At 44.6% G+C, this 25,123-nt stretch overlaps 2 protein-coding genes across 2 annotated transcripts in view; one reads left to right on the top strand and one right to left on the bottom strand.

The window, feature by feature from the left end:
- The window catches only part of adcy8 (adenylate cyclase 8 (brain)), a 48,899-nt gene extending 46,001 nt beyond the window's left edge, over nucleotides 1-2,898 (bottom strand). The window contains exon 1 of the mRNA XM_019875009.1: nucleotides 2,731-2,898. The gene's annotated coding sequence lies outside the window, so the exon portion shown is untranslated. The remainder of the gene's footprint in view (nucleotides 1-2,730) is intronic.
- A 23-nt stretch (nucleotides 2,899-2,921) lies between these two features.
- Nucleotides 2,922-25,123, top strand: part of efr3a (EFR3 homolog A (S. cerevisiae)) — a 29,143-nt gene continuing 6,941 nt past the window's right edge. Inside the window, exons 1-11 of the mRNA XM_019875013.1 lie at nucleotides 2,922-3,352; nucleotides 12,760-12,836; nucleotides 13,191-13,318; nucleotides 13,849-13,999; nucleotides 16,248-16,369; nucleotides 16,917-17,066; nucleotides 17,987-18,133; nucleotides 21,179-21,257; nucleotides 23,310-23,445; nucleotides 24,605-24,772; nucleotides 24,841-24,955. Of these exons, the coding sequence (XP_019730572.1) occupies nucleotides 3,343-3,352; nucleotides 12,760-12,836; nucleotides 13,191-13,318; nucleotides 13,849-13,999; nucleotides 16,248-16,369; nucleotides 16,917-17,066; nucleotides 17,987-18,133; nucleotides 21,179-21,257; nucleotides 23,310-23,445; nucleotides 24,605-24,772; nucleotides 24,841-24,955 (1,283 nt within the window). The 5' untranslated portion in view covers nucleotides 2,922-3,342. The remainder of the gene's footprint in view (nucleotides 3,353-12,759; nucleotides 12,837-13,190; nucleotides 13,319-13,848; nucleotides 14,000-16,247; nucleotides 16,370-16,916; nucleotides 17,067-17,986; nucleotides 18,134-21,178; nucleotides 21,258-23,309; nucleotides 23,446-24,604; nucleotides 24,773-24,840; nucleotides 24,956-25,123) is intronic.

The raw sequence follows: 25,123 nt of genomic DNA on the forward strand, positions 1-25,123 counted from the left end.
CCAGACCAACCTCAACCTCCACAACGTCCTCGTTCTCCTCCCCTCGATCCCGCTCTCGCCTTAGCGTTTCCTCAGCTGACGTGATTTGAGATGTCACTTCATCAACATGGTTGTTGCGCTGGCGGAGCCCCGTGATGGCGAGGATGTCACGAGAAGAGCGAACGGAAGCCAGTGGAAGCCATTGAAACCCGAGGCCTTCCCGTGCGCGTGCCTGACACCGACACTTTGTTTGGGCCACCGGCTCAACTTTGCACCGGGATGCATCGGCGATGTCATTGGGCTCTGTTCACAATCATTCATTCATTACTGACTCATTTAACAGCATGTGGGGATTTTTGGGGTGGGTTTTTGAGAGGAAGAAGGTGTGTACCTTCTGGCTACTTACAACAAAAGATAAGTAGTAGTAATGTCATGAATAGTAACGCAAGAAGGTAAACAATAGAATGGTGGTCTGAGTTGTAGCATTGACCACTGCATGAAATACCGCACAGTAGTAACACATCTGAATATTGCACATGAGCGTTCCAAACTCATCGAATTTCATGCGAATTCTCTGGCGGCGGCGGCAAAGTGCTAATGAACTGAAACATGAACTGAAACACAAATAGAATGTGGAGCGTGAAGGCTAACACTTTGTTAGCATGTTAGCGCATGGCTTGCTGCGCTAACCGGGAATCCTGACACCGCCTGAATTTAGGTGGTGTTGAGGTGTCAACAAGCATTCCACATGAGTGATAAGAGTACCACGAATGTGAATCGAAAGCAGATATCATATTTATACTGCCTGAAGACAGCTGGGATAGGCTTCAGCATGCCCATTCTATTTTATTGAACCATTCTATTTTATTCTCACTTACAAAAAAAAATGTTGGCCATTATATATATTTATATAGAGAGTATGTGGTTGTCCACTGGCAATTGCAAATAAGAAGGGACCCAAATAAGAACCGTGTGACACACTCTCCGAGGACTTTCGCTGAGGTCATTTGAAAACCAAGCTACTGTGTGCCCTGAGTGGCGCAATGTCATTTTTCAAATGTCAAAACGTCAATAGTGGCAAATGTAACTTAAAGATAGTAAAACGAGAGGTACGCTGTTTTTGGCTCAAGTGCGACATGACTCAACTGGAAGCATGACGTCACAGCTAAAAGATTTTCTTTTGATTGGCACTTTCACTGACAGGCGGCATCGACTCGGGCGCATTGTCCCGCTCGGTGGTGAACGGCGGGAGACTCGGATCGGTCACCATGGCTTCGCCCTGACTGAAATTTGCGCCTATTTTTGTCATGTCGGTCATCTTCCAACGACCGGCGACTTCCCGCTCGATGGCAACAGCGACTCGATGAAAAGAAAGAAAAATAAACCCTCCATGCTGTGCCGTTCAGGAGCTGTTACCATGGCAACCATGCCAAGCGAACGGCTGCTTTGTGACATAAATAGCAACAAGATTCCAGTCTGATAATGTTAGTTAGGACGACCATTCGCAATAGCTGGTCTCATTCGGATGATGGGGACCTGGGGCCAAGCCAGGTTGGCTTTGGCTGAGTGGGGTCGACACACTGTCTGTACTTTCAGTTAGCTTTAGTTTTTCTAGAAGCATTTTCATTTTTCTTTTATTTCATTAACAAAAATGTTTTCATAACTGATAATATAAAATAAATGATCAGACTAGTCCTTTTTTGGACGTCTTTTTTTTTCGTTCCAAAAGCTTATACCGTGCAGGCCCAGTGTTTGTTCCACCTCAGTGTAATTGGACACTTCATTCACTTTGCAATCAATGCTTTTCTCCCCATTTCCTTTCTTTTTGCTTCAGACAGGTCTTCGATTTGCAACATTTGCTTTTTAATGGGACGAGAGCCGTATGATAACACGCTGCTGCTACTGCCACCTTGTTTTGAAAAGCGAAATGTGTATTGACAGTGGTCAGCCCTACTTGCAGATGTCAGTCATTTGCCTTGAAGAGACATGTCTGATCCTATAATCGGCCCTAAATCCAAAAGGTCTTTAAGAGCTTAAAAAGCCCTTAACCGACTTTTACACTCAACTACCGTGGCCTGCTCTTATTTTTAGTGGTAGCATGCTTGCTAATTAGCCTCTCCGCTGTTGTGTGGCAACACACGTATTCCTGAAAGAAATATTTGAGGTTACTCACGTCCTTCATTTGAGACAAATCGACACCGAGCATCTGCAAGGACTGGTTGCACACCTCGATTGTTCTTCAGCAGATCGGAGAGAGCACATTTTTATGCATTCTACTTCACTGTCCCGATTCAGTATTAAAGGGTACAAGGGAAAAAAAAAAGCACACTAAAGTCAGTTACACCTCTTGCGGCTGTCAAACCTATCAGGTTTTAGCGTGATAACTTATGATGTTAAAAGGGAAACTTATCAAGTTAAAGCGTGAAGTTCATCATATTGAAATGTGAAATTGATCTCGTCATAATGTGAAATTGAGGACGTTTATGACAAAAAAATGAACGTTTGGGGTGGAGGGGGCAAAATGGTGTTGTTCTCGTATCATCCAAAATAAACAGTGGCTCTGATATGCCAAAACCTTTCATTTGTCATCTTCCCTAAAAAGGTAACCCTTCTTCCTGATTTTATTGGTTGTGAAAGGATCAAAGTCAACTGAGCAATCAATAAATAAACCGATAATGTGATAAAACAAACGCATAGCCAAGAAAGAGCATACGGGGCCATGCATGGGGTAGTGCAATGACGTCACCTTACCGTTATTTCTCGTGCACGCGCGCCCTCCACACCTGCGCGAGTCAGCGTTCCATCAGAGTGCATTCACGGACCCTCGGTTGTTTGAGTGTCACCCGGGGGACGTGCACGCCAAGAGCGCGGAGTTGTTTTCATGTCTTTTCCTTCCTTTTTTTGTTTTTTCTTTTCTTTTTTTTTTTCTTTTTTTTTTTTGCGGGGGGGTAATTCCGCTTATAGTTGAAACGTTTCCGTGTTGTGCTCCCACGAGAAGGAAGTCTGAAGCGAGTCCGACAGGGGGGCTTGCGTCTGTCTCGTGACCGTCCACAGGCGTCCGCGCCCGGTGAAGGTCTCCCTCTTTCCCTCCATACCCCAATAAGTCGGGAGTTTAGCGGTGGTGCTCAGACGTTAGCTAGAGCGGCTAATCGTCCACCGGCCCCTCGGCAGGCTGCTCGTTCGCCGAGCCGCATCGGCTCGTGTCACTGACGACGCCGACTTTTGCACGCTGTGCTGACTGCGACAGTCGGTCGGGTGCCGTCAGGACGCGGAAGTGGTCGCCATCGCCATTCCGATGCCAGGTGGCAGGAGGGAACATGGAGGCTAACTAACTAGCCACTGCGGCACCTGGACGTCGCCAGCATGCCAGCAGGTAAGACCAAAAAAGATTTATAAATTGAATGATGACAAATATCTGAGACGTGAACGCGAATGTTTATATTTCCAAGATCAAATTTTAGTGGTGCGTTTTGGTACCCGGCGGCTGGGTAGGCTTTTTGGAATAACAAACGAACCCTCGTTTATCGCGGACACAGCCGCGATTCGAAAAGATCCGCAATCTACAGACTATGTGAACATTTTTTTTTTCCAAATGGGTTACCGTGTACAACACGCTTTAAACTGATCCAAACTTATTAAAAGACGTGTTCTAAAGCATAGTGAGTTCCAGTAAAAATACAGGGAGACCATATTAAAAATAATTTGGTGAGCGTTGTCTACATGCTTTAAACATATTTATGCTCACGTCATCTTATTGAGACACACTTTGAAAAATATTTGCTTTCACTTGTTCTCACTTTTTGATTGTCAGTTTTTCAAATAAGAGGTGGAGCGTGCTTTCTTTAAGCTGTTTGTCACTGTAAATGTGGTATTATGCCACTGTAAATGTGGTATTTCCTTCAAACATATAACCTTCCAATAAGGACGATATGATGCATATCTTTTAAAGGGGAACAATTTGCTTAGAGCCGATGCAGTCACATCTTTGAAATCCGAACCGTTTTTTTTTTCTGATTCAAATCATTCTTTGTCACATCTCTAGTTGAGGAACTTCTCCACCTGTTTTTCTTGCTGATAATTACGCATTTTGTGGCACACATGACACTACAATGAAGGCGCCCGGCTCAAAATTCAAACTTGTCTGTATACAGTAAAAAGAAAAATCACTTAAAAATCTTCACTTAAGTGTTGACACAGTTTGTTGTCCACTCCAACAACTCGTGAGTGCAACACGAACCTTAGTTCAACGGAGTTGATTGACAAGCTAGGCCATGCAAGCGGACTTTGGACTTCGCTGCCCCTGCCGGTCACGCGGTCAAGGATTGACGGCGTGACGGCGGTTGATTGACACCTTGTTAAACTCCGACAGCTGTTTTGAGTGCCTGGCGGTGAACTCACCCCAGGAGCACACCTGTGTGACCTGCGAGCGACAAAGCTGTCGGGAATGATTTAGAGGCTGTGTTTGCCCATCCGGGATGACGGATTAGTGTCTGGGAAAGATGCACAGTGGCTAAATTTAACGTCGGTGTGAGCAGAAACTTGGCAAGTGTCACAGTATTCTCCAGCCACTGTTTAATTCTCAAACAAATATTTTGGACTGTCTTTAGAGGGATTGTTTGATGGAAAATGTATTCATCTTTGTGTAGCGACACTGACACGGAGTAGTGCACTGGTTCTCAAATTGTGCCTCCTGACCAGATGATCCGCTTTATCCTCAGAAGGGTTGCGGGGTGTGCTGGAGCCTATTCCAGCTGTCTTCAGTAGGTGGGGGACACCCTGAACCGGTTGACAGCCAATCGCAGGGGAGAACAAGAGATGAACAACCATCCGCGCTCACACTCACACCTAGGGACAATATTGAGTGTTCCATTAACCTGCATATGCATGTTTTTAGAATGTGGGAGGAAACCGGAGTACTGGGGGGGGAAACCCACGCAGCACGCGTAGAACATGCAAACTCCACACACTTTGCACTGTGAGGTTGACGCACGAACCACTGGCCCACCGGGCCGCCTCATTCTAAAATAGTGGCTCCTCATTTTTGCTTTGAGGAAATGAAACTTTTTTTAATATGATCTGTAAGCTGACAAGAGTTTACCGCAGTAAGAATGTAGAAAATCACACGTTGGTTTCCTGTGGCATTGTTTGTTTTTGTGATATCACATATAGAAAAAATATATATATGTGGTTGAAAGATACTTCAAATTAGAATAAAAAAAAACAAACTTGATTATTTCTCAACAGATCTCCTCAAACCTTTCATACCATCTGTTACTTGGGGAGCCCTTCTCTGATTGGCTGGCAAGTTTCAGTTCAAAATGTCCACCAATAAGCACGTATGAGCTGAAATTCCAAAGTTGACGAGTCAAGAAAAAAAATAAAAACCGCCGTCACTTGACTTTAAGACTTGCCTTCATGTAAAAAGCGCAAATGGAAGATTATTGGTGAGAAGGGCAGTGTGGGCAGTAGAATTATTTGTGTAGAGTCATCAATTGTTTTTCCCTAAATGTATTTGCTCTGCAGGATTTTCATGTTTTTGAGAAAAAGTCAACTAAAATTGTGGCCACTTGACGCCGTCACCTGACATGCAGACTAGCTAACGGGTTAGCCAATGGCAGCCGGTGGTTGGCGACCCCTGCTTTAGTTCATGTCGCATATTAGGAGTTGTTGAGACTTGTTACAATGATTGAAGCGGGCGGCCTCCACGCGCTTGTTTCTTTGAGCCTCCGAGACTGGAAGTAGTTGATGGCTGCTATTAATAAGCGCAACACGTGTCGCCTGCCGTCTCGAGGCGCTGCTTATCCTCAATGTGTTAAGCACCTCAATTAAATCACACACCCGCAGCCGCCAATGGAAATGGCTTTGTGCAAGGAGCGAGCGAAGCCTGCTGGGAAATTGCCTTCCGCGTACGCTGCCGCCTTGAGATGCGGGTGTCCGTGACCGTGCTGAGAACTCAGAAAACTCAAGTCGTGTTTCCCAATTGGAATGAATTGTAATGCCATCTTATCCAATCCAGCCAAGAAAAAAAACAAAACAACGCAGATATGTTTTTAAGCCAACAAAATGGATCTTTATGATTTTGTAACTTGATGATGCAGTTTCTGGAAACTTGCATTAAAATGATAAAGCTGAAGCTGAACTGAAATGCTGTGAAATTAAATGTGAAATTATATTTTGGGGCCAATTTTAGAATTATGGGGAAAATATTTGGTTTTTGGAATGCTTTGAATTGGTCAAGAACTTTTAAAGGAGGTGGGAATCATCTAACAGTTGTCTTTATGTGGCACAATTAAAAAAAAATGACTGAAAATATGGAATGGGGGAATTTTTGGGACGTCAGAATTTTAATTGGAATTTTTGAATCAGTCAATAAGTGTTGAAGCAGTAGGGAATAATGTAGAACAGGGGTCCCCAACCGCCGGTCCGCGGACCGGTACCGGTCCGCAGGGCATTTGGTACCGGGCCGCACAGAAAGAACTTGCCTTATTTCTGTTTTATTTATTTCGGAACACGAAAGATGTTTTATTTTGAAAAATTACCGGATTCTCTTTTACATCCGTCTGTGTCACGCTTGACTCACGTCAAGCCACACTTCTCGGTCACGTGACCAATGACGCTTAAAAACAAAACACTAAAGCCCGCAAAATGAGTAAAAATGCTGCTTGGAGATCACAAATGACAGCGGCCTTAAAAGTACGTTCGAAACAACTGGATCAAAGTTAAGTCGTCATTTTCATGCACTTAGAATTTGCGTTGTATCGTATTTTGAAGGCATTAAACATTACCAGAGCGATAAGAGTGTTGCGACCAGATTAGACGCTCCTTGTGTTTATTATTATATTTCGAAAACACCACAGTTTTCATGCAGCTCATACCATATTATTTTGTTGTATTAATTCGCCACACCTTAAATGCCGGTCCCTGAAAATATTGTCTGACTTTAACCGGTCCGTGGGGCAAAAAAGGTTGGGGACCCCTGATGTAGAATATGGCTTCATGTGGAAAATTTAATGTAGAAAAATGTGGTATTTGAAATTGAAAGATGTTTTTTTGGGGGGGGGGGATTTTTTGAGTGTGGCTAATATTTTGGTGTTGGAATGGAATGAAACTTTGTTGAAAATTGCTGAGTTAAGGCGATGTGGGAATTTTTTTAAACATGGAAATGATGGTGGAACTCCTGTGGAGTTGGATTGGCATTCAAAGAGGAATTTTGCAGTGAAAATGTGGTCTGAATGTGAAGCTTCAGAGCCACGCAAGATCGCCATATAGGCATTTGCAAATCGCCGCACGCATTGGTGAGTCATGTACAGTGCGACTGTAGCAAAAGTCACATGTGAGAACACAGCCAATGAAGTGGGTCGGTGTTTACCGTTCACACACACTTACAGATTAATGGACATATTTCATCATGTGTTTACGCATACAAATCAATGTACACATTTGCAAACGTTACATATTTGTGACTTTAGTCCACATTTGTCGATTCATGTTCCACATTGGCGACTGTGGTTAGGTATACCGTTTCTTTACCCATATTTGTAAATGGTTTTGCTGCAATAATGGCCTCAGAGCGCGCTCGCACGCGCACATTCCAATGTGCTGAGCATGCTCAGTCGGCATAATTGCACTCCATTAGAATGATTAAAACAACACGCGCTCAGTGTGTGTGTGTGTGTGTGTGTGTGTGTGTGTGTGTTGACTTGTTTTTGTTCATGCATGGGTGTGCTTTTGCCTTGTGTAGCGCTGCAGCTTCACCTGCAATATGCGGAGAGGAAACACTGCAAGGTCAGAGAGAAAGCGAGTGCTCGATGGAGAGCGAGAGAGAGTGTGTGTGTGTGTGTGGGTGTGTGTGTGTGTGTGTGTGTGAGAAAGAGAGAGAGAGCACGCGAGAGAGAGAGAGAGAGCCATCAATGTCCGCCTGACAGGCCCTGCGGTCCTTCATCATCTGCAAGATGGACTCTGAGAACAACGAGTCGGGTAGGAAGCTGCTTCGCTACCACCTGTGTGTGTGTGTGTGTGTGCGCGTGGGTGTGTGTGCGCGTGTGTGTGTGCGCGCGCGGTGTGCGAACCACGGTGTGCAGCTCAGTGTGGAAGCTTCCCAGCATGGTGGCTGACAGCCATTCATCTGCTCTTTCATCGCAAGCCTTCGAACATCTCTCACTCAACGTCCCATCAAATACCCGCATCCAGGTGGGAGACAGGTGCTCCAACCGGAGGAAGTGAGGGCGCAGACTGATGAGGTCACAGCATTTGCCGTGCGTGCGTGTATGTTTTGCTTGGTGAGTGCGTGTGCGTGTGCGTGTGCGTGTGCGTGTGTGTGTGCGTGTGTGTGTGTGTGTGTGCATCTTTGGTGTGTTTGTTGGTCTTTGGTGTGTGTTTATGTCTGCATATACTGCATGCATTAGTTAGTTTAAGCTTTGGTGTGTGTGTGTGTGTGTGTGTGTGTGTGTGTGTGTGTGTGTGTGTCGTGAATTGATTAGTTTGTTTGTGTGTGCGTGCGTTGTTGGCGTGCATGTGGATTGGTGTGTTTTGGTATCCGTGTGGTGCACTGGTTTGGTGTAAGTTAATTAGTGCGCGTGCTCGAGTGCGCAAGTGTGTGTGCGCCCAGACGCACGCGTGTTAGCCACTCATGTTGCTTCTGCAGGACAGCAGATGTTTGATTGGCAGAAAGCTTGAAGCGTCGGAGGACATTGAGCTTGTCTTTCATGCCTCATTAAGTCCCGCCCGCTGCTGTCGTGCCACACACGACCTTCTAGTTGAATGTCCATACTCGGTCTTTTGAGGAAGTGAACGTGCACGTAGCAGTTGACTGAGCACACACACACACACACACACACACACACACACACACACACACACACACACACACACACACACACACACACAACGTGCAGCCGTTGATGGGCCGAGCTCTTTTGAGTAAGCAGGCTGACAGTCGAATACAGGAGGCGGACGCAAGATGGACGACAAGAAGAATAATAGCTGCGTCTGTCTTGGCCACGCGCAGCTTTTCCTTGCACGCTGCCCTCAGTTGCTTCCCTCATGCCTGTCTGTCTTTTCCACCAAGCTTCCCTTCCATTCATTTCTTTTCTTCCATCCTTTTCTCAACTCTTTTCCTTTGTTTTGCTTTTCCATCATTTCCTACTTTTCCTCCTTGCACACTCGGCTTTCATTCGTGTCTCCCTTCATCGACTCCTCTCCTTTGTTCTGTCCGTCCATTCCGCCTTCCATCACTTTTCACACTTCCCTCGTTTCCTTCGTTCATCCTTGTCTCGTGTCCTTCTATGGCACCCGATCATTGCATCCCTTCTTTCTCACATTGCGTCCTCTACATTGAGTCTATCCTTTCCTTCCTAGTGCAGTTTCTTTCATCCTTTTGAGCCCCTTTACTTTTTATCTTGTCTTTCCTTCCGTGCATACTTGGCTCACTCTTTTCCTTCCTTTCCTTGCCTGTTCATGAACTCATTTCCTTTATGTCCTTTCGTGCTTCCTTTCCTTCATCCTCATTTCCTTTCCTTCCCTCCCTTCCTCCTGTCATTCCTTGCAGGCGTCACTTTCATTGTTACGTACTTGCCTCCGTTCATGAACTAATTCCCTTTTTTCTTTTCCTGCTGTTTTGCTTCCTTTGCTTCCCTCCGTCCTTTCATTGCATCCTTTTCTTTGTTCCTCCTCTTTCCTTCCCCCCCTTTCTACCTTTCATTTCATCCTTGCTCAGCTGTCTGCTACCTCCTCGTCTCATTTCTTTGCTCTTCCTCATTGGGACATCTTGTGAGCTCCCACTGCGGTGTCTGCAGGTATCTTCCTTCTTCTTCCTCCTCCTCCTCCTCATTCCTCCAGGAGCGGCCAACATCTCGCGTCCCACTTTTTTCAATCTTTGAATGAAGCACGGCCACCCTGAGCTCTCTTGATCTGAATTACCACGGGAGCCTTCCTCCTCGAGCAGACGACATCATCTTGACACGTTATCATCTCCAGATGAGACATCCCGCCTCACAATGTGGCGCTCACGTGCGCGTGCATCATCCAATTCGTGTACGAAACATTGCGTCTGCGTTGTCTTCCTCGTCAAAGGTTAAGGGATTCACAGCGAAGCTTCTCTAATCTCACACGATGATTTACCGCGTGTGTGTGTGTGTGTGTGTGTGTGTGTGTGTGTGTGTGTGTGTGTGTGTGTGTGTGTGTGTGTGTGTGTGTGATGTTGAAAGATAATTTCCATATGTCAGAAGTGGAGTCTTATCGATTTTGAAATGATTTCCCACGGCAGGAAGCACCTCAGGAGTCGCCCATCAAAGTCGATACAAACTGTCGAGATCATGATACACATGCGGCACGTTTTGTACATCACATCCAGTTACAAAAAACAAGAGAAGATATGATTTGTTTGTTTTGTGTTTGCACAACCATGCAGCATCATACAATAGCATCTGTTCCTAAGATCTTACTTGCCTGAAAGTAATTTCTTCAATTTTGGAAATCCAAAATAAAGGCCTTGATTATTTCTTTAAAAAAATGGAATGATTTACTGTTTCAAATCAGCCATTTAACCCACATTATCTGCTTCTTTGGTGCAGTTCGACATTTTCATGTAGCTCACTGTCATAAAGAATTCAAGTTGTTTTTTGGGGAAAAAAAAAAGTTCATAAAAATGAAGCCATTTTTTTTTCCATATAAAAAAAATATTTTTCTTTTTAACATTTTCAAGGTGTCAATTTGACACGCAACATACCTACATGGTGGGTGACACATATTTGAAAGACATACTTGGAAATTGACCCTCCATGTTTTTTGCAGTGTAAAAATCGAACCAAATATTTAACATTTGAAATTTTCTGACATTGATATCATGTTCAAGATATTCCTTTAGGAAGGATTTTTACGCACAAGTTTTTTTCCCAGCGTACATACATGTATGTGGCACATAAACCGCGCACACCTCGTCTCGTCTTACTTGTGCGGAAGCAACCTGAACCCTGGCGCTGCGGCTCACCTTGCAGCCTGCGGCGTTGCCTTTTCAAAAGCCTGAAAGTTGACCCGTGCGGGCGCGCAAGTGATGTCATCAAGATGGCGTGCGGCTGTTGCGACTGCTCCTCCGTCACTCGCATAGCCAACGTCGTCTGTGATCGCTCGCCGCCATGTCGTCCTTCTGCGCCCGATTGCGTGGCGATGCGGGGAGGGCGTACGGACGGGTTTCTCGCGCTGAGGCCGACCGGACCTTCACACATGACCAAGTGCTGCTGAGATCTCGTAGGTCAAATGAAATGATGTTCTGTCGGGCAACAAAAGTGTCGACTTCTGCCTAAACCTCTCCTGATTCTTTGTCTTTACTGCTTGTTATACAACGAAGGTATTATTTATTGAGTGAATGATTTTTAGATGATGTTTCAGCGGTCGCAAACAAAATCAAGCGTCACTACGGGAAGATGACACGCAGTGAGTTCACCACATGTCGCATCAACTTTCAGCAGCACGTCTTTTCATCGTCATTCTCCTCCTCATCAAAAGGCGGCTAACCTCGCCGGCGGGGTCAATACCGCGTTTGAGAATAATAATTGCAATAATGAGGATTCATGCCAGCAGAGGTAAATGAAAATAGCAGGTGACATGCAAATCAGCCGTGTCATAAGTAACAACGAGCATCCTAATCATTGTTTAAATGCCGGCTCTGTTGTTGTGACGACCAAAGGCAGCCAATTAGTCTCTTCTCGTCGGCGCCCGGGTGACGACCCGCCGGGCGAGCGAGTCCAAAGGCTGCTCGGTAATGAAATCCTCCGATCCCCTGTTGACCTTCATTCGACGTGCAGGTGGTAACTTTGGTACACCATGATGGATGAGGGGTTCATGCGGAAGTCACAGCCGCAGATCGCCCCGGAAGAGAGCGTTCATGCTGTCAGCATAAGCACAAATAATATGACACAATACAGCCATCGTTTTTCTGGAGCATGTGTCTTGTTGAGGTGAGCTGACGTCTGTCCCCGCTAAATTCAGATGAGGGTGGAGCTGTCGCCGGTCAGTGTCAGGGCTTAGACAAACGGTGGACTGACCATCAGACTAACAATTGTCTATGTGCCCTGATGTTGACTGGCGACCATTCCAGAATATACGCGACCTCTTGCCTGAAGTTGGCTGGGGTAGCGCATCTTTACCCTAATTGAAATCAGAATCGCATAACTGTCAATGAAATGAAACCGAAACAATGTCGAAGAGACATTGTAAAACAATGACTCAAGGTGGGATATGGAGCAAGTCTCTGCCGGGTCGCCTTTTACAGCGCACCTTTTTCCCAAATAAAAACAAAAAAACATAAGGGGGTGAGGGGGGAAAAAAAACAAACAACCCCAGACTAAGGTCCTCTAAAGGGAGCACAGTATGGATTGAGGGAACAAAAACGTGTGTGTGTGTGTGTGTGTGTGTGTGTGTGTGTGTGTGTGTGTGTGTGTGTGTGTGTGTGTGTGTGTGTGTCTAAGCCGCTGAGAAGGTAGTGACATAAGGGGGGCTTCAGGCGTCATCAACTTCCAGGAAATAAGAGTTGTTTTGGAAACAGACCGACAACAATGTCAGTCAGCCTTGAGTCTGTGACTGGAGCCCTCGATGAACATCGACAGGCCGAATTAGTGATCAGTTCTTTGCTGCGAACGTCTCAATTTTGATATCTTATATGCAAAATGTCTCACAAGTTGCATTCAAGATGCAATTGAGAACAAAGTGTGACAGAAATCAGTCAAATGGACTTCGCAAGCTAGGCAGCATGAGCGCTGACGTGCTGTCCTTGTTGTGTTGCAGGAGTTTGTGGCTGCTGCGGGCCGCTGAGGCCTCGCTACAAACGTCTGGTGGACAACATCTTCCCTGAGGACCCCAAGGTGAGGTTACAATTATTTTTAAAATGTCATATATATATATATATATATATATATATATATATATATATACACACACACACACATTGCCATGTAGCTAACACTGTAGCTAGCTTGAGACCTTCATAAGTCTTTCCAAGGTCAAAATAAATGACAAGACAAGTGAATTAAAAAATGGGAGGACTTTGGTTTTAAAAGATGCTGTGAATATGTGTTAATGGTTGTCTAACTGGAGTCAAAATGATCTCTCCTCTGGTTCCACATTATTTCATTCAATCATAAGTTGTCCTTGATATTCCCCCGACTATACATGTAGCATTGTTAGCATCCTTATATGTGTTCTTGTGGCGTGCTCAGGATGGTCTGAGCAAGTCGGACATGGAGAAGCTGACGTTTTATGCCGTGTCAGCTCCAGAGAAGCTGGACCGCATCGGAGCGTACCTGGCCGAGCGCCTCAGTCGCGATGTGGTGCGTCATCGCTACGGGTGAGTTGCGTGGGCAATGCTGTGTGTTTGCCTCAGTTCCTGATTGACCTGTCAAATGGTCACGGTGAAAGAAGTACGTTCAGTCACAGTACACCTGAGCAAAAGGCAGCTAACCTTCTCAGGTGTTAGCATTGTGGCCACTGCCGGGCAGACAATTTAAAATATTAAACATGTTCAACATTTCACACCAACTGCCGAGGACTCCGAAACACAGGAATGCAGCCAATTAAGAAGCAGTTGGCCTACACCACAAGAAAGGGGGAATAAAAACCTTTCCTGCCCGTTGGCATTGTTAGTCTCACGTTAGCATAATGGAACTGCCTTGCCTTTGGTATGTTAGCGGCCATGTTAGTCTTGTTAGCACCATGTTGCCGCCGAGTTAGTGCTGTGTTAGCATTATGTTCGTGTCATTGGTACCTTTTTTAGGTGTTTTGTGTTATCTGATTAGCTTGCTAGCCTCTGCACTGCATTTTCTCCTCCCTCGTGAAGGTTAGCAAGCTAAAACCAATGTGCGCACGTTGTGTGCTCAGGAACGTGGTGATTGCCATGGAGGCTCTGGACCAGCTGCTGATGGCCTGCCACTCGCAGAGCATCAAACCCTTTGTGGAAAGCTTCCTGCACATGGTGGCCAAGCTACTGGAGTCCAAGGAACCGGACCTGCAGGTTCTGGGGACCAACTCGGTGAGGCCGCTCTGTTTATACTGTATGTTAGAAAGGAACCTTGATTAATGAGTGCCCCAACTTACGAGCGAGGGCTGTGACGATATCCAAACGTCGATACGAAATTATCTGATAAACATGTGCTTGAAGAAATTATTGGTAGGCTACTGAAGTATGGTCTCTCTGAGGCACCGTAGTAAGTACGTCTACCACGAAATGGCACTGAATTCTACACACTTTATCTTTATAGGGAATTTGTGTTCATGTGTTTGTATTGGCGAGGGTGGTACTGCAAAAACAAAAGCTCTTTTTAAACAAAGAACTCGATAATGATAATTTGCCGATTTTATTTATGCGTCCTCGATTTGAAACAATCCCGTCTTGTGTCTCGGATGGGGCCACCGTGTCACGTGATTGCAGCCTGCTTACTGATTGTCAGAAGGAAGGCTTATTATTTCCTAGCCCTTTGCCGTCTGCGTACACCGAATGAGGACATTTGTCACTCCTCCAACTTTGCACCCAATCAGCGGACCTGTTCGTGTTTTCTTTTGCAACAGTATTAAGACCCGATAATGTGAAATTGCACATTGTGAAAGCAACGATGACGATGATTGTGACGACAATATATATATTACTCACCCCGAGTTAATATCAGCACTCAAATGCAAAATAGCTTTTCAGTTTCTTCTTTTGGGCCCTTTTTACAATATAATGGAGGCGACCAGTCAGCCCGCAGGTGCACGTTAACGCTTAAACAGCTAATTGAACGCAACGCTGGCTCTGAAAATGGCTTTTATCACATCACGCGCCTAATTATTAGGATTATTATGAGCCTGCAAGAGCCGCCAGCAAATGTCAGACCTTCATACACCGTTCAAGGTCAGTGCAAAAGAGGGAAAATAGACGGATCGACAGATATTTTATTCACGACTTAGCCACATTTGAGAAACAATCAACTGGTCGCGACTCAAGTGGACACTGGTTGCCAGTCAGTGTCAGAACAACTCACTGGTCTGCAGTCCGTGTCAGACCACATAATGACAAAGAATTGAATGGCCATCAGTCACTGTGAGAACACATAGACAAACAATGGACAGGTTGCCAGTCAATTTCACAGAACATCCAGACAAATAATAGGTTGGTCCCCTGTAAGCTATAAGGAGACATAATGGACTGGTCATTAGTCAAGTTAAGCCACATATGAACAGACAGTAAATTGCACACAAGTAACTATCAGGCCACATGGAGAAACCAGTGGACAGGTCGCCAGTCAATTTCAGGGCGGGAAGTAGCCACGCAAATACACACAGATGTTCCAACAGAGATTCAAACCCGAATCTTGCGACTGCGAGGGAGACGTCTGCTCAAAATCTCATTCCAATTTTTTTATTTTTTGGCCTGCTCCATTATGGGCAGTTCATCTCAACAGGAGGCTGAGCTGCATTATTTACCAGTGTGATTTTTATTTTATTTATGAGTGGTCTTTTCTTTGGCGAACGGTCTTTTTTTATTTTTTATTTTATTTTTTTTTGTCTGTGGTATTTGAAGGCTGATGGAGGAGTGGGCAGCTTGGAGGCAGGGTGGCGCCTCGGGGTTCACTCTCGGGTTAATGACATTTTCCTCACAAAGCTGCCACATCTGTTGTGTAGCCGGTGTGTGCGTGTGTGTTTGTGTGCGCCTTGTGTGTGTGGGCTTGGTGATGCGTCATGGCGCAAGAAAAAGAAAAAGATGGCGGCTTGAAAGCTGCTCATTAGGCACAAAGCCAAAGTATCCATTTAAATATTGCCTTCCCTGCGGCTCCTCTTCGGGCCCCGATGAGTGATTTCAAACTTATATAGAAAAATATGTGTTCATATTTATACTAACAATAGCTCATGTCAGCTACTGAAGGAAACAATCAGGAATGACAGTTAATGAAAAAAAAATGCTTGAGAGACCGCCAACAACAGCTAATGGTCGCTAACCACCACTAATGACTTATAACCGCTAACAACCTCTACAGTCCGCTAAAGGCGACGAGGGACCACTAACAGCTAATGACTGCTAACTACATTTCATGACCATCATTGACAGCTAACCACCACTAGAAACCGCTAACGACTGCTAATAACCGCTGACAAGAGCTTAAAATCTTGAAAGCCACTACCAACCACCAGAGACCTCTCACAATTGCTAATTCCCATTATGTTGATAAGAGTGGTGCTTTTGGTCATGCTCGCGGTATTTTTAAGTTGTTGCTGATGATTTTATTTCCCCCCCCTGCGCCCAGTTTGTGAAGTTTGCCAACATTGAAGAGGACACTCCATCCTACCACCGCCGCTACGACTTTTTTGTGTCGCAGTTCAGCGCCATGTGCCACTCCACCCACGAAGACCCGGACACGAGGACCAGGTTGGTACCTTGGCTCGCAGGAGACCGCTCGCTTAGCAACCACTTGTGTTACCTTAGCTTCACTGCTGTGTCCATAAATCGGCTGATGCCTTTAGTGATCTTCCTGAAATCATTGGTCGTTTCGGGATATACCGTATAGATATACCGTTGATGGACATTCATAGATTATAGATGTTAATCTCTATTATAGTTGGATACATAGAGAGAGAGAGATGTATACAGTACATGCAGACTTTAAATATTAAAATCAAATATAGATATGTACTGTATAAATTTTTGCGGTGTGCTTCTCTCCAATAAAAGACGGTTTGACACATGCGTTGATGATAACATGTAAATGTGTAGACATTGTTATATAGACTGTAAATATCAATTTGTTGAAAGATGTATCAATGTCTTATTTTTGTTTTGTTTTGACAAAATATGTATCATCTGTGATGACCAATGCAGCAACAGATATAGGTTTGTAGAGATGAATGTACTAGATCATGTTTGTAATATGCTAGATAATGTTGCGCCCAACTGTTTTATTGTATGATGGCATCAGGATCCGCGTGGCTGGCATCAAGGGTCTGCAAGGGGTGGTCCGAAAGACGGTCAACGACGAGCTGCAGGCCATCATCTGGGAGCCGCAGCACATGGACAAACTCATCCCATCCATGCTCTTCAACATGCAGGACGCCGACGACATGGACAGGTAACACAACATTTCTCGTGTAGACACACTACACCGGCGTTTCCAGATACGAGCGACACGGCTTATGAGTTTTTCAAGGTGCAAGGCGTTTGTCGGATGTTTTTTTTTTTTTGTTTGTTTTTTTTTCTTTTTATTTTTTATTTTTTTAAACTTTGACTTACAAGCTCAAACGTCAGTGTACATGCTTGTATCTCATCTAACGTGCTCACGTTCGTATATTATGCTCTGCATTGAACAACTGTTTAATTTATTTTAATTGTATTAAATGATGCCTTTGCTGTATGTTTTCATAAAGTTCAATTTTGTGGAGTGCTGCTATTGTCACTCATTGGAAAACCCAATTTTTGTGTTTTTGATGGTTAAGTCTGGACCAGATTAATGGCATTTCCAGTCATTTCAATGGGGAAAGATGATTGAAGGTCTAGATGCTTTGTTTTGAGTTAGTTTGTTTTTGCCATCTTGCTGAAGTAGATTCCATGTCAACAGAAATCTATTTTTAGACCTGGCCAGACATTTTCCTTTCTTTCTGTCTTCCTCCTTTGGCAGCTTTTGCCAGGGTAGGGGTGATTATTTCTCTGTGCTAGGAGTTCTGTTCCTACTGGAGCGTCTCCACATGTCGACGGTGTCCAATTATCCGGCGCGGATTGGCCCGGCACCACCACTGTCTGCCATCTTTAATGGCGCCCTATCCGAGCAGATGCTTGTAGCCTCATGACCTCATGCGCACTTTTTGCTTCATGGGCAGCTTTGTGAAATATTTTTCAAGACTTGACGCTCAAAAAGTACACCGATCCTGAGTACCAATAACATTAGTACATGTGATCCATGAAATTTTGGACACCCCTGGATTAATCAATTTATAAAATAGTCATTAGTTGCAGTTTGACTAAAGTTTGATGTTTTTGTTGTGTGTGTGTCAGGGTGGGGGCGGGGCATCCAAGCACCCCGTGCGTGTCCAGTCAAGACGGCGAAGAGAATCCATCCACGCTGGCTGAGAGCTGCTTCAGAGAACTGCTGGGACGCGCTGCCTATGGAAACATGAACAATGCCGTCAGACCCGTGCTCGTGTGAGTAACAACTGCGCACGCTTAAACTTCACACCAGGTCCGGATTAGGTTTCATTTCCAGCCGCTGAGTTTCATGGCTCTGACCGACTCACTTTAGCTCACAACCTTCTAATGAAGTTGTATAATTTTACCCTTTTTCTTGCACCAATCTAAAATAGTTTACCATTCCCTCCAACGTCAATATTTGGTCAAAAATGTAAGCTACAACTGAATGTACACGATCAGCGTTGATTTGAACAAGTATGAGAACACAAGTATTGATTCAATGCCATAAGAGAACATAAATAGTTCAAATGGACAAAAATGGCCCAGTACGCAAGCGTAGATAACATGGAACGAGCCACTTCACACTTGTTGAGACACACTGATCAAACGGTGTTAATTCAGCAACATGTAGGCAGCTACTACTACTGCTAGTATTCTAAACACGGCATTCTCGTTAATATTGCGTTTGTGGCATATTATTTAGCAGTAAAATCCACCTGTTTTTGGCCATCTCTGGTGGCGGCCATTTTGCCAGTTGTTGTTGATTGAAAATGAGATCACAGTTGAAGAGCGGCATTCCCACCATGCTTTGCTGTCATTATAAGTAACACTCATTTGTGACTTACCTACACGTGTAAGCAGTACACAAGCAAGCTACAGTACATACACAAATCACACACAGGTAAACTACATGCACAGTTTACTCACACGCATGCACGGCATACACAAACAACACACACGTGAAATACAGTTGCATCAATGGCATACACACATGAACTACACACGCTGTGCATATAAACTAGACACACACGTAACTTCCTTTGTAGCCATTAGTTTGCGTCGTATTATGTGTCATGTTAAGTGAGAACAAATGAGTGATTAGTTTCTTGTTAATTCATTTTCAGTCCATCAAGCGAACGCCTCGCCTCGTTATTAATGATCACACGTTAATCACATGCAGATCTCAAGGTCAACTCGGTAGTCTCCCTCGAGTTGACTTGGTGATTTGGTCTCGGGGGCGTGAGGGGGGTGGTCTTGTTCCCTCCAGTGGTCAACTTAATGAGGCGTTGGTGATGTTGGCGGCTCCAAATCTTTTAATGATTGCACAGCTTCTCTCTTTTCTTTCATTTCTTTCTTGTGGTGTCACTGGCCGGGCGTCATCTCCTCCCGCAGGGGGAGGATAGTTGCTATAAATAGTCGCACCGGGGTTCATCGTGGGGGAAGGAGGAGGAGGATTTGGGGGGGCTTCACATTGACGTCACGTTGGACTGCAGCTTGACTGAGGATCTTCGTCTTTCTCTTAAAATGGATGCTCTGCCTTTTGTACGCGCCATAAGTAATACTTGACAACATCAGACAGTCAAGATGTCCATGTGGATTATTTTTCATGTTTTTACCCAGTGTTGGCAGGCTGTCAAGACTGCGGTTTTTTTTTTTGGTTTTTTTTAATGCATGGCTTCCTGAGATGTGTCTACCGAATTTCATGCTGTGAAGTCAAACTGCTCAACGAGGCTGAATTCTCAAAATCTCTCTTGGACAAGTTAATCTTTAAAGTACTTCAAGAAGTGGACATAACAAGCCGAAAATGTCTTCTTGAAACTTTTTTGTGTATCTACCGGTACTCATGATATTACATGCCTATCAAATTTCACTTTGCAAAGTTGAACCGCCTTCCAGGGCTGAATTTTCCAATATCTGTTTAGGGCAAATTCATCTTTGAGGGACCCCTAAAAATTAACTTAAAATGGCCACTTCAAACTAAAATGTCAGATTTCTAGAGTGTTTTCAGGGATGTTGTTTTTTTTTTTTTTTCCCCCCATTTTTGTGTTGCTGCTCATAATAGACATGCCCACGTACCCAATTGGTCAAACAAGCTTTCGGGGCTGAATTTTCCCCAAAAAACAAAGGACCCTTTTCTTTAGAGTACTGGGGTGCAAAATATCATCCTACTCGCCGCAATGCTCTGGAAAAAATGAGTCCTCTAGAAATGGCTCAAATTAGCCTAAAGTGGCAGGTTCTCACCAACACATCAGACCTCCTAAGTCTTTTCAGACAAGTCTTGAGGCCTTTTTGTGGGTTTACTCAAGACAGATGTATCTACTGAATCTTGAGGTGCTGAGTTAACCTCCCTTGGGGGCCGAAGTTTCAATTGAAAATGTCGGCTGAGGAGCAGCAAAAATACTTGCTTCGAAGGCCTCCGACCCCTTCTCCCGCACAAATAAAAAATCTAGGTTGAGGTCAACGTGGTCGGTGTGGCGTCTGTTCAGTGGAGGCCTTTGATTGAATGAAGTGTGTATGGACTGAGAGTGAGGTCAGAGAGTACAAGAAGACTGGCAGTTTTGGAATTGTCTCAAATGAACGTGTCACTCACACACATACACCCAGGGACACTGTTTTGGCATCTTGCTTTGTTTGCTTTCACTCTCAATGTACATGCACAAGCTTCAAATATGCCACCTCTTCACTCATGTTTTGGGGTGATGGGCGTGCTGGAGCCTAACCCAGCTGTTTTGGGGCAGTAATTTTTTTTTTTAGCCTGTCCTCTATTACAACCAGAAAAGCTCACTCATCTCTGTTTGGGGCCATCTTGCAGTATCTCGTTATCCAGCCACTACGTTAAGGTGATTTGAGGAGCTTGATGTACACACAAGTAGTGCTTTGCTGCCACCTGGTGGCACCTACAGGCAATTACAGTTAGTGGTAAGGCAATGGCAAGGCTTGGCTGGAAAAGGGAAACCTCATTTAACATTCCTAGCTCAGCATCACAATCAGGGTACGCCACGACCATATGATTGACAGGTAAATTCACCCCCCCAAGCCCCACATAACACCAGCAGACCTGGGGGAGTGAAAGGCGTCCCGCCAGCTGCCGCCTTCCTCATCGAAAGTCGAGTGGCAGCTGTGGCTCGCAGATGCGCCAGCCTCCGGGGTGTATTCGGTCGCCATCCGGGGGCGGGGGTTGGTGGGCCAGTCTGTCGGCCGCCATATGTGGCGAGTGACCTTGCATCGCCTTCCTGTGAGCATGCGTGACTTGACGACATTCCGTTTTTGCGTCTGCAGTCACCTGGACAACCATCACCTGTGGGAACCCAACGAGTTTGCCGTTTCCTGCTTCAGGATCATCATGTACTCCATCCAGGTCAGCATCTTCGTTGAGCTCACCCATATGATGTGATGCGCACCTGAACAAAAGTCTTCCAATTTTGTCACTAACATCCAATTTCCATTTTGCCCTACCTTCCTACCTACCCGTCTAAACCACCAGTGTACTACCCCGACCTACCTGCCGACCCATCTAATCTACTTGTATGGGCTACGTTCCTATATATCTAGTCTAACTAGCTACCTACCTATATTGCTTACCTACACAGCTAAACGACTTGCCTCCATATCTCACCTATCTACCAACCCATGTAATGTACCTCTCTATTTACTCTCTCGACTGTATTTTGCTAATCTCGTCAACAATCTGTTGACCTGTTTTATCTGCCTCCCCGTTCGCTTTCTTAGTGTACCTATTTGACTTACCTACCCAACAACATATTTCATCAGAGGTGGTTTTAGTGGCGCCCAATGCGAGACCTCCGCTTTGACGCCTCCTGCCGCCAACACACACACACACACACACACACAAATGAAATCACACTTGCAATAGTGGACTTTAAAGCAGTATTACCCCCAAAATACATTATGAATTATTTATTCATTACAAATTAGGATGCAGTAACAGCAAAACCTAATTCATATGAAGACAAGAAAGCGTGCAAGGGCACAAACTGCGCACTGCACAAATGGGAAAAAAAAAAACCTCAGGAGAATCTTCTTGCAGAAATGATATCCCGGCCTCATACCTTCCTTTTATGATGACAATTGGATTGTTGAGTTAATTACTTGAGGCTTAATCAGTTTAGAGACACATTAGAGACAAACTCTTCAATTTATAAAAGGTGTCAGTGGTTTTGCAAATGGACTCATGAAAATAATTGCTGCTCTCTGGATTTGTTTATGACCTCGTTAGCGTACATCAAAGTAGAGCTGTGCCACTATAGACAAAATTTGATTTCCCAATAAGGATTTTTAAAATTCTATGAAATGAATGACTGTGATATTTTCTCCCTTTGTTTATGAATTGCATATTTTGTATAGGCCACACAAATAAATGACTAAAAGATTAAATATCCCATGCCACTATTTCATTTGAGTTTATCTTTTCATCTTTGATTTCCTTTAATCAGGTTTTCAATATAATTTGGCATGGAAATGCTTACAGACATTTTTTTAAGCTATTTAATCGTTTTTCGCCTGGCATGGAAGACAAGTCAGTCGGCTTTCTCATAAATATTCAAAAAACAGCTTTTATCTGATTGGTAGTTGCCAGTATATAGGGGCTCCATAAAAATTCCCCAAGGGCCAAGGCCCTTGGAGATATATATTTTTTCCTCCACACTTCAAAATATGTCTCCCGGCTTGCCCTCTGAGGCAGATGGACCAGCTGGAAGCAACAATTCCCGGATGGATTTTCAACTTGTACTTTTTTTTGTGGGGGGTTGTTTTTTTCCACCTCCACAGGGACATCTCACTACCTGTCCATAGAGCACACTTACTGACTGGTTTGTGTGAAACTGCAACAAAAACCACCACCACATATATTCACATACATATACACATTTAGTAGGCAAATATATAAAAGTGAATATGTCCATGAAATAATTTAATGCAGTCGCAGTCCCCACCTGAATTAAGTTAGCAAATGGATGAATGGATGGATGATGAAAATATACAGAAAATTTTGTCATCATCAATGCATTTCAGTTACTGGCCTCTAAAACAAATAAGAACATTCAGCAGTCCAAACAAGTCTTTATCAGGCTAAGTAAATCGAACAATTTAAATGGAAAGGGATTATATTGCATGATAGATGGTATGTACGATATCTAGCATTATATGGCACTGCTCTATGTCAAGGTGTGTCAAGCTCACAAAGAGCTCAACAATTTGTCAGACAAAGAAATTAATAGGGTCCTCATGAAACCAAACACCAACTTGGGGTACGACAAATGCACCGCAATTACCAATACACTGTGAGGAAATACAAACTAACAATGAGAAATCACATTATTAGCAACTATGAACGTTTTACAATAATCACTTTGACAAAAATGAATGCATTCTTCTCCTGGTGGTGCCACAGGCACAGCACTCTCACCACGTCATCCAGCAGGTCCTGGGCCACTTGGACACCCATAACAAGAGCACCCCCAGGGTTCGCGCCGGCATCGTACAAGTGCTGCTGGAGACGGTAGCCATCGCCGCCAAAGGCTCTGTGGGTGAGTCTTGCCGCACCATTTGTTTCATAATGTTTCACGGGAAAACGCGGCCGTCTGCCCTTACTCACTAATCTCGACAATTTTATCGAGTGGACCCAGATAAATCCGAAAGTGTCCACTGAAAATTCCTTTGCAGTGATTTGGGTTGATTGGGCTTGAAGCAGCATGTTTTTCCATTCTATTTGTAATGGGCGTCAATTATATGTGGATTTTTGCGATTTGCGAGCCAGCCTTATTCCTATTCTTCATAAGTAGTGGGGGTCCAATGTAGTTGAAGTAGGTTTCAATTGGCCAAAGTATTTTTGGAGTGTTACTACTTTTCCAGTTGCATCGTGGGATACATTGAGGGCACTAAATAGGAGATAACCCCCGCCTCATCACACAACTTTCCAACAGTGCCTACAAATTGGCCAAGTCGCTATTTAGCGTGCAACCCGGTTAATGCTGACCAACACACTCCTGGTTTCGTGTGTGTTTGTGTGTGTTCCACCGCCTGCGTGTTGGGAAAACAAACAAAATGTCTGCTGGCCAGGAAGCATCCAAGAGGGCAAAGCGCCGGATAGGGAATACGCCACACCTCCCAACTTGTGGCTCGGTAACGCCATCAAACGTCACCATCAGGATGTAGAGCAGCGTGTTGTCGAGCAGGGCTGGGCAAAGTTGCATCTTCGCCTACATTTAGACAATTTTTTTCCCCCCCAAATGTCTTCATTAATAGATAATCACTTCTTTTATTTTCATCCATCTATTGCTTCATGGATTAATGGAAATAATGGAAAACAAAACAATAATAGTAAAATAAACAAATTTACCTCTGAATTTGTTTTTTGTTTTTTTTTTAACTTGAGAAATTAAATTGATACATTGATAATAAAAGCGCACAATGTATTTTATTTTAACAACCTTCATGCATAATTAGACTTTTTTTTTCTTTTTGCTTTGGCTTTCCTACATTGTCCATTTTTAAACTGAAATGTGGCCCCAGAGCACAAACATTTTGCCCGGCCCTGATGTAGCATATGCTAGCGTGTACTAGCGTACCTCGGAGGTGTGCCGTCATAGCCTGAGTTTCTTTGTCAGCGTGATGACCGTGAATTGGACATTGCCGCCCATGCCACCTTATCATGCATCTCATTTGCCACTTTGTGGCGGTTTTTAGGTCCCACGGTGCTGGAGGTGTTCAACACGCTGCTCAAGCATTTGCGCATGAGCGTGGACCTGGAGCTGGGCGAGAGCTCCCGCAGGAACTCGGCCAGCAGCGCCTCATCGGGCCGCAGCAAGGAGAGTGATGAGCGCATCGTGCAGAATGCCATCATTCAGACCATTGGTACGCATTTGGCCGTCTTCCCGTCTCCCCACGCGCTAAGCTGACGCACCTTTCTTTCTCCTTGGCAGGATTCTTCGGCGGAAACCTGCCCGACTACCAGAGGGCCGAGGTCATGATGTTCATCATGGGCAAGGTGCCCGTCTACGGGACGCCGTGCCACACGCTGGACACTGTCAAGATCGGGTGAGTTGCAAGCAAGCCAACGCTCCGCCGGCCCAGCTGCTCCCCCTACTTTTCTATAATACATACTGTACGTCACCTATCCACCAAAATGGAAACCATTCAGTTTTTCCCTCAAAATTCGAAATAAATACAATGCCCCATACTGACAACTTGAAAAAAAAGTTTTGA

Source organism: Hippocampus comes, unplaced genomic scaffold, assembly GCF_001891065.2.
Source record: "Hippocampus comes isolate QL1 unplaced genomic scaffold, H_comes_QL1_v1.1 scaffold20, whole genome shotgun sequence".
Lineage (NCBI taxonomy): Eukaryota > Metazoa > Chordata > Actinopteri > Syngnathiformes > Syngnathidae > Hippocampus > Hippocampus comes.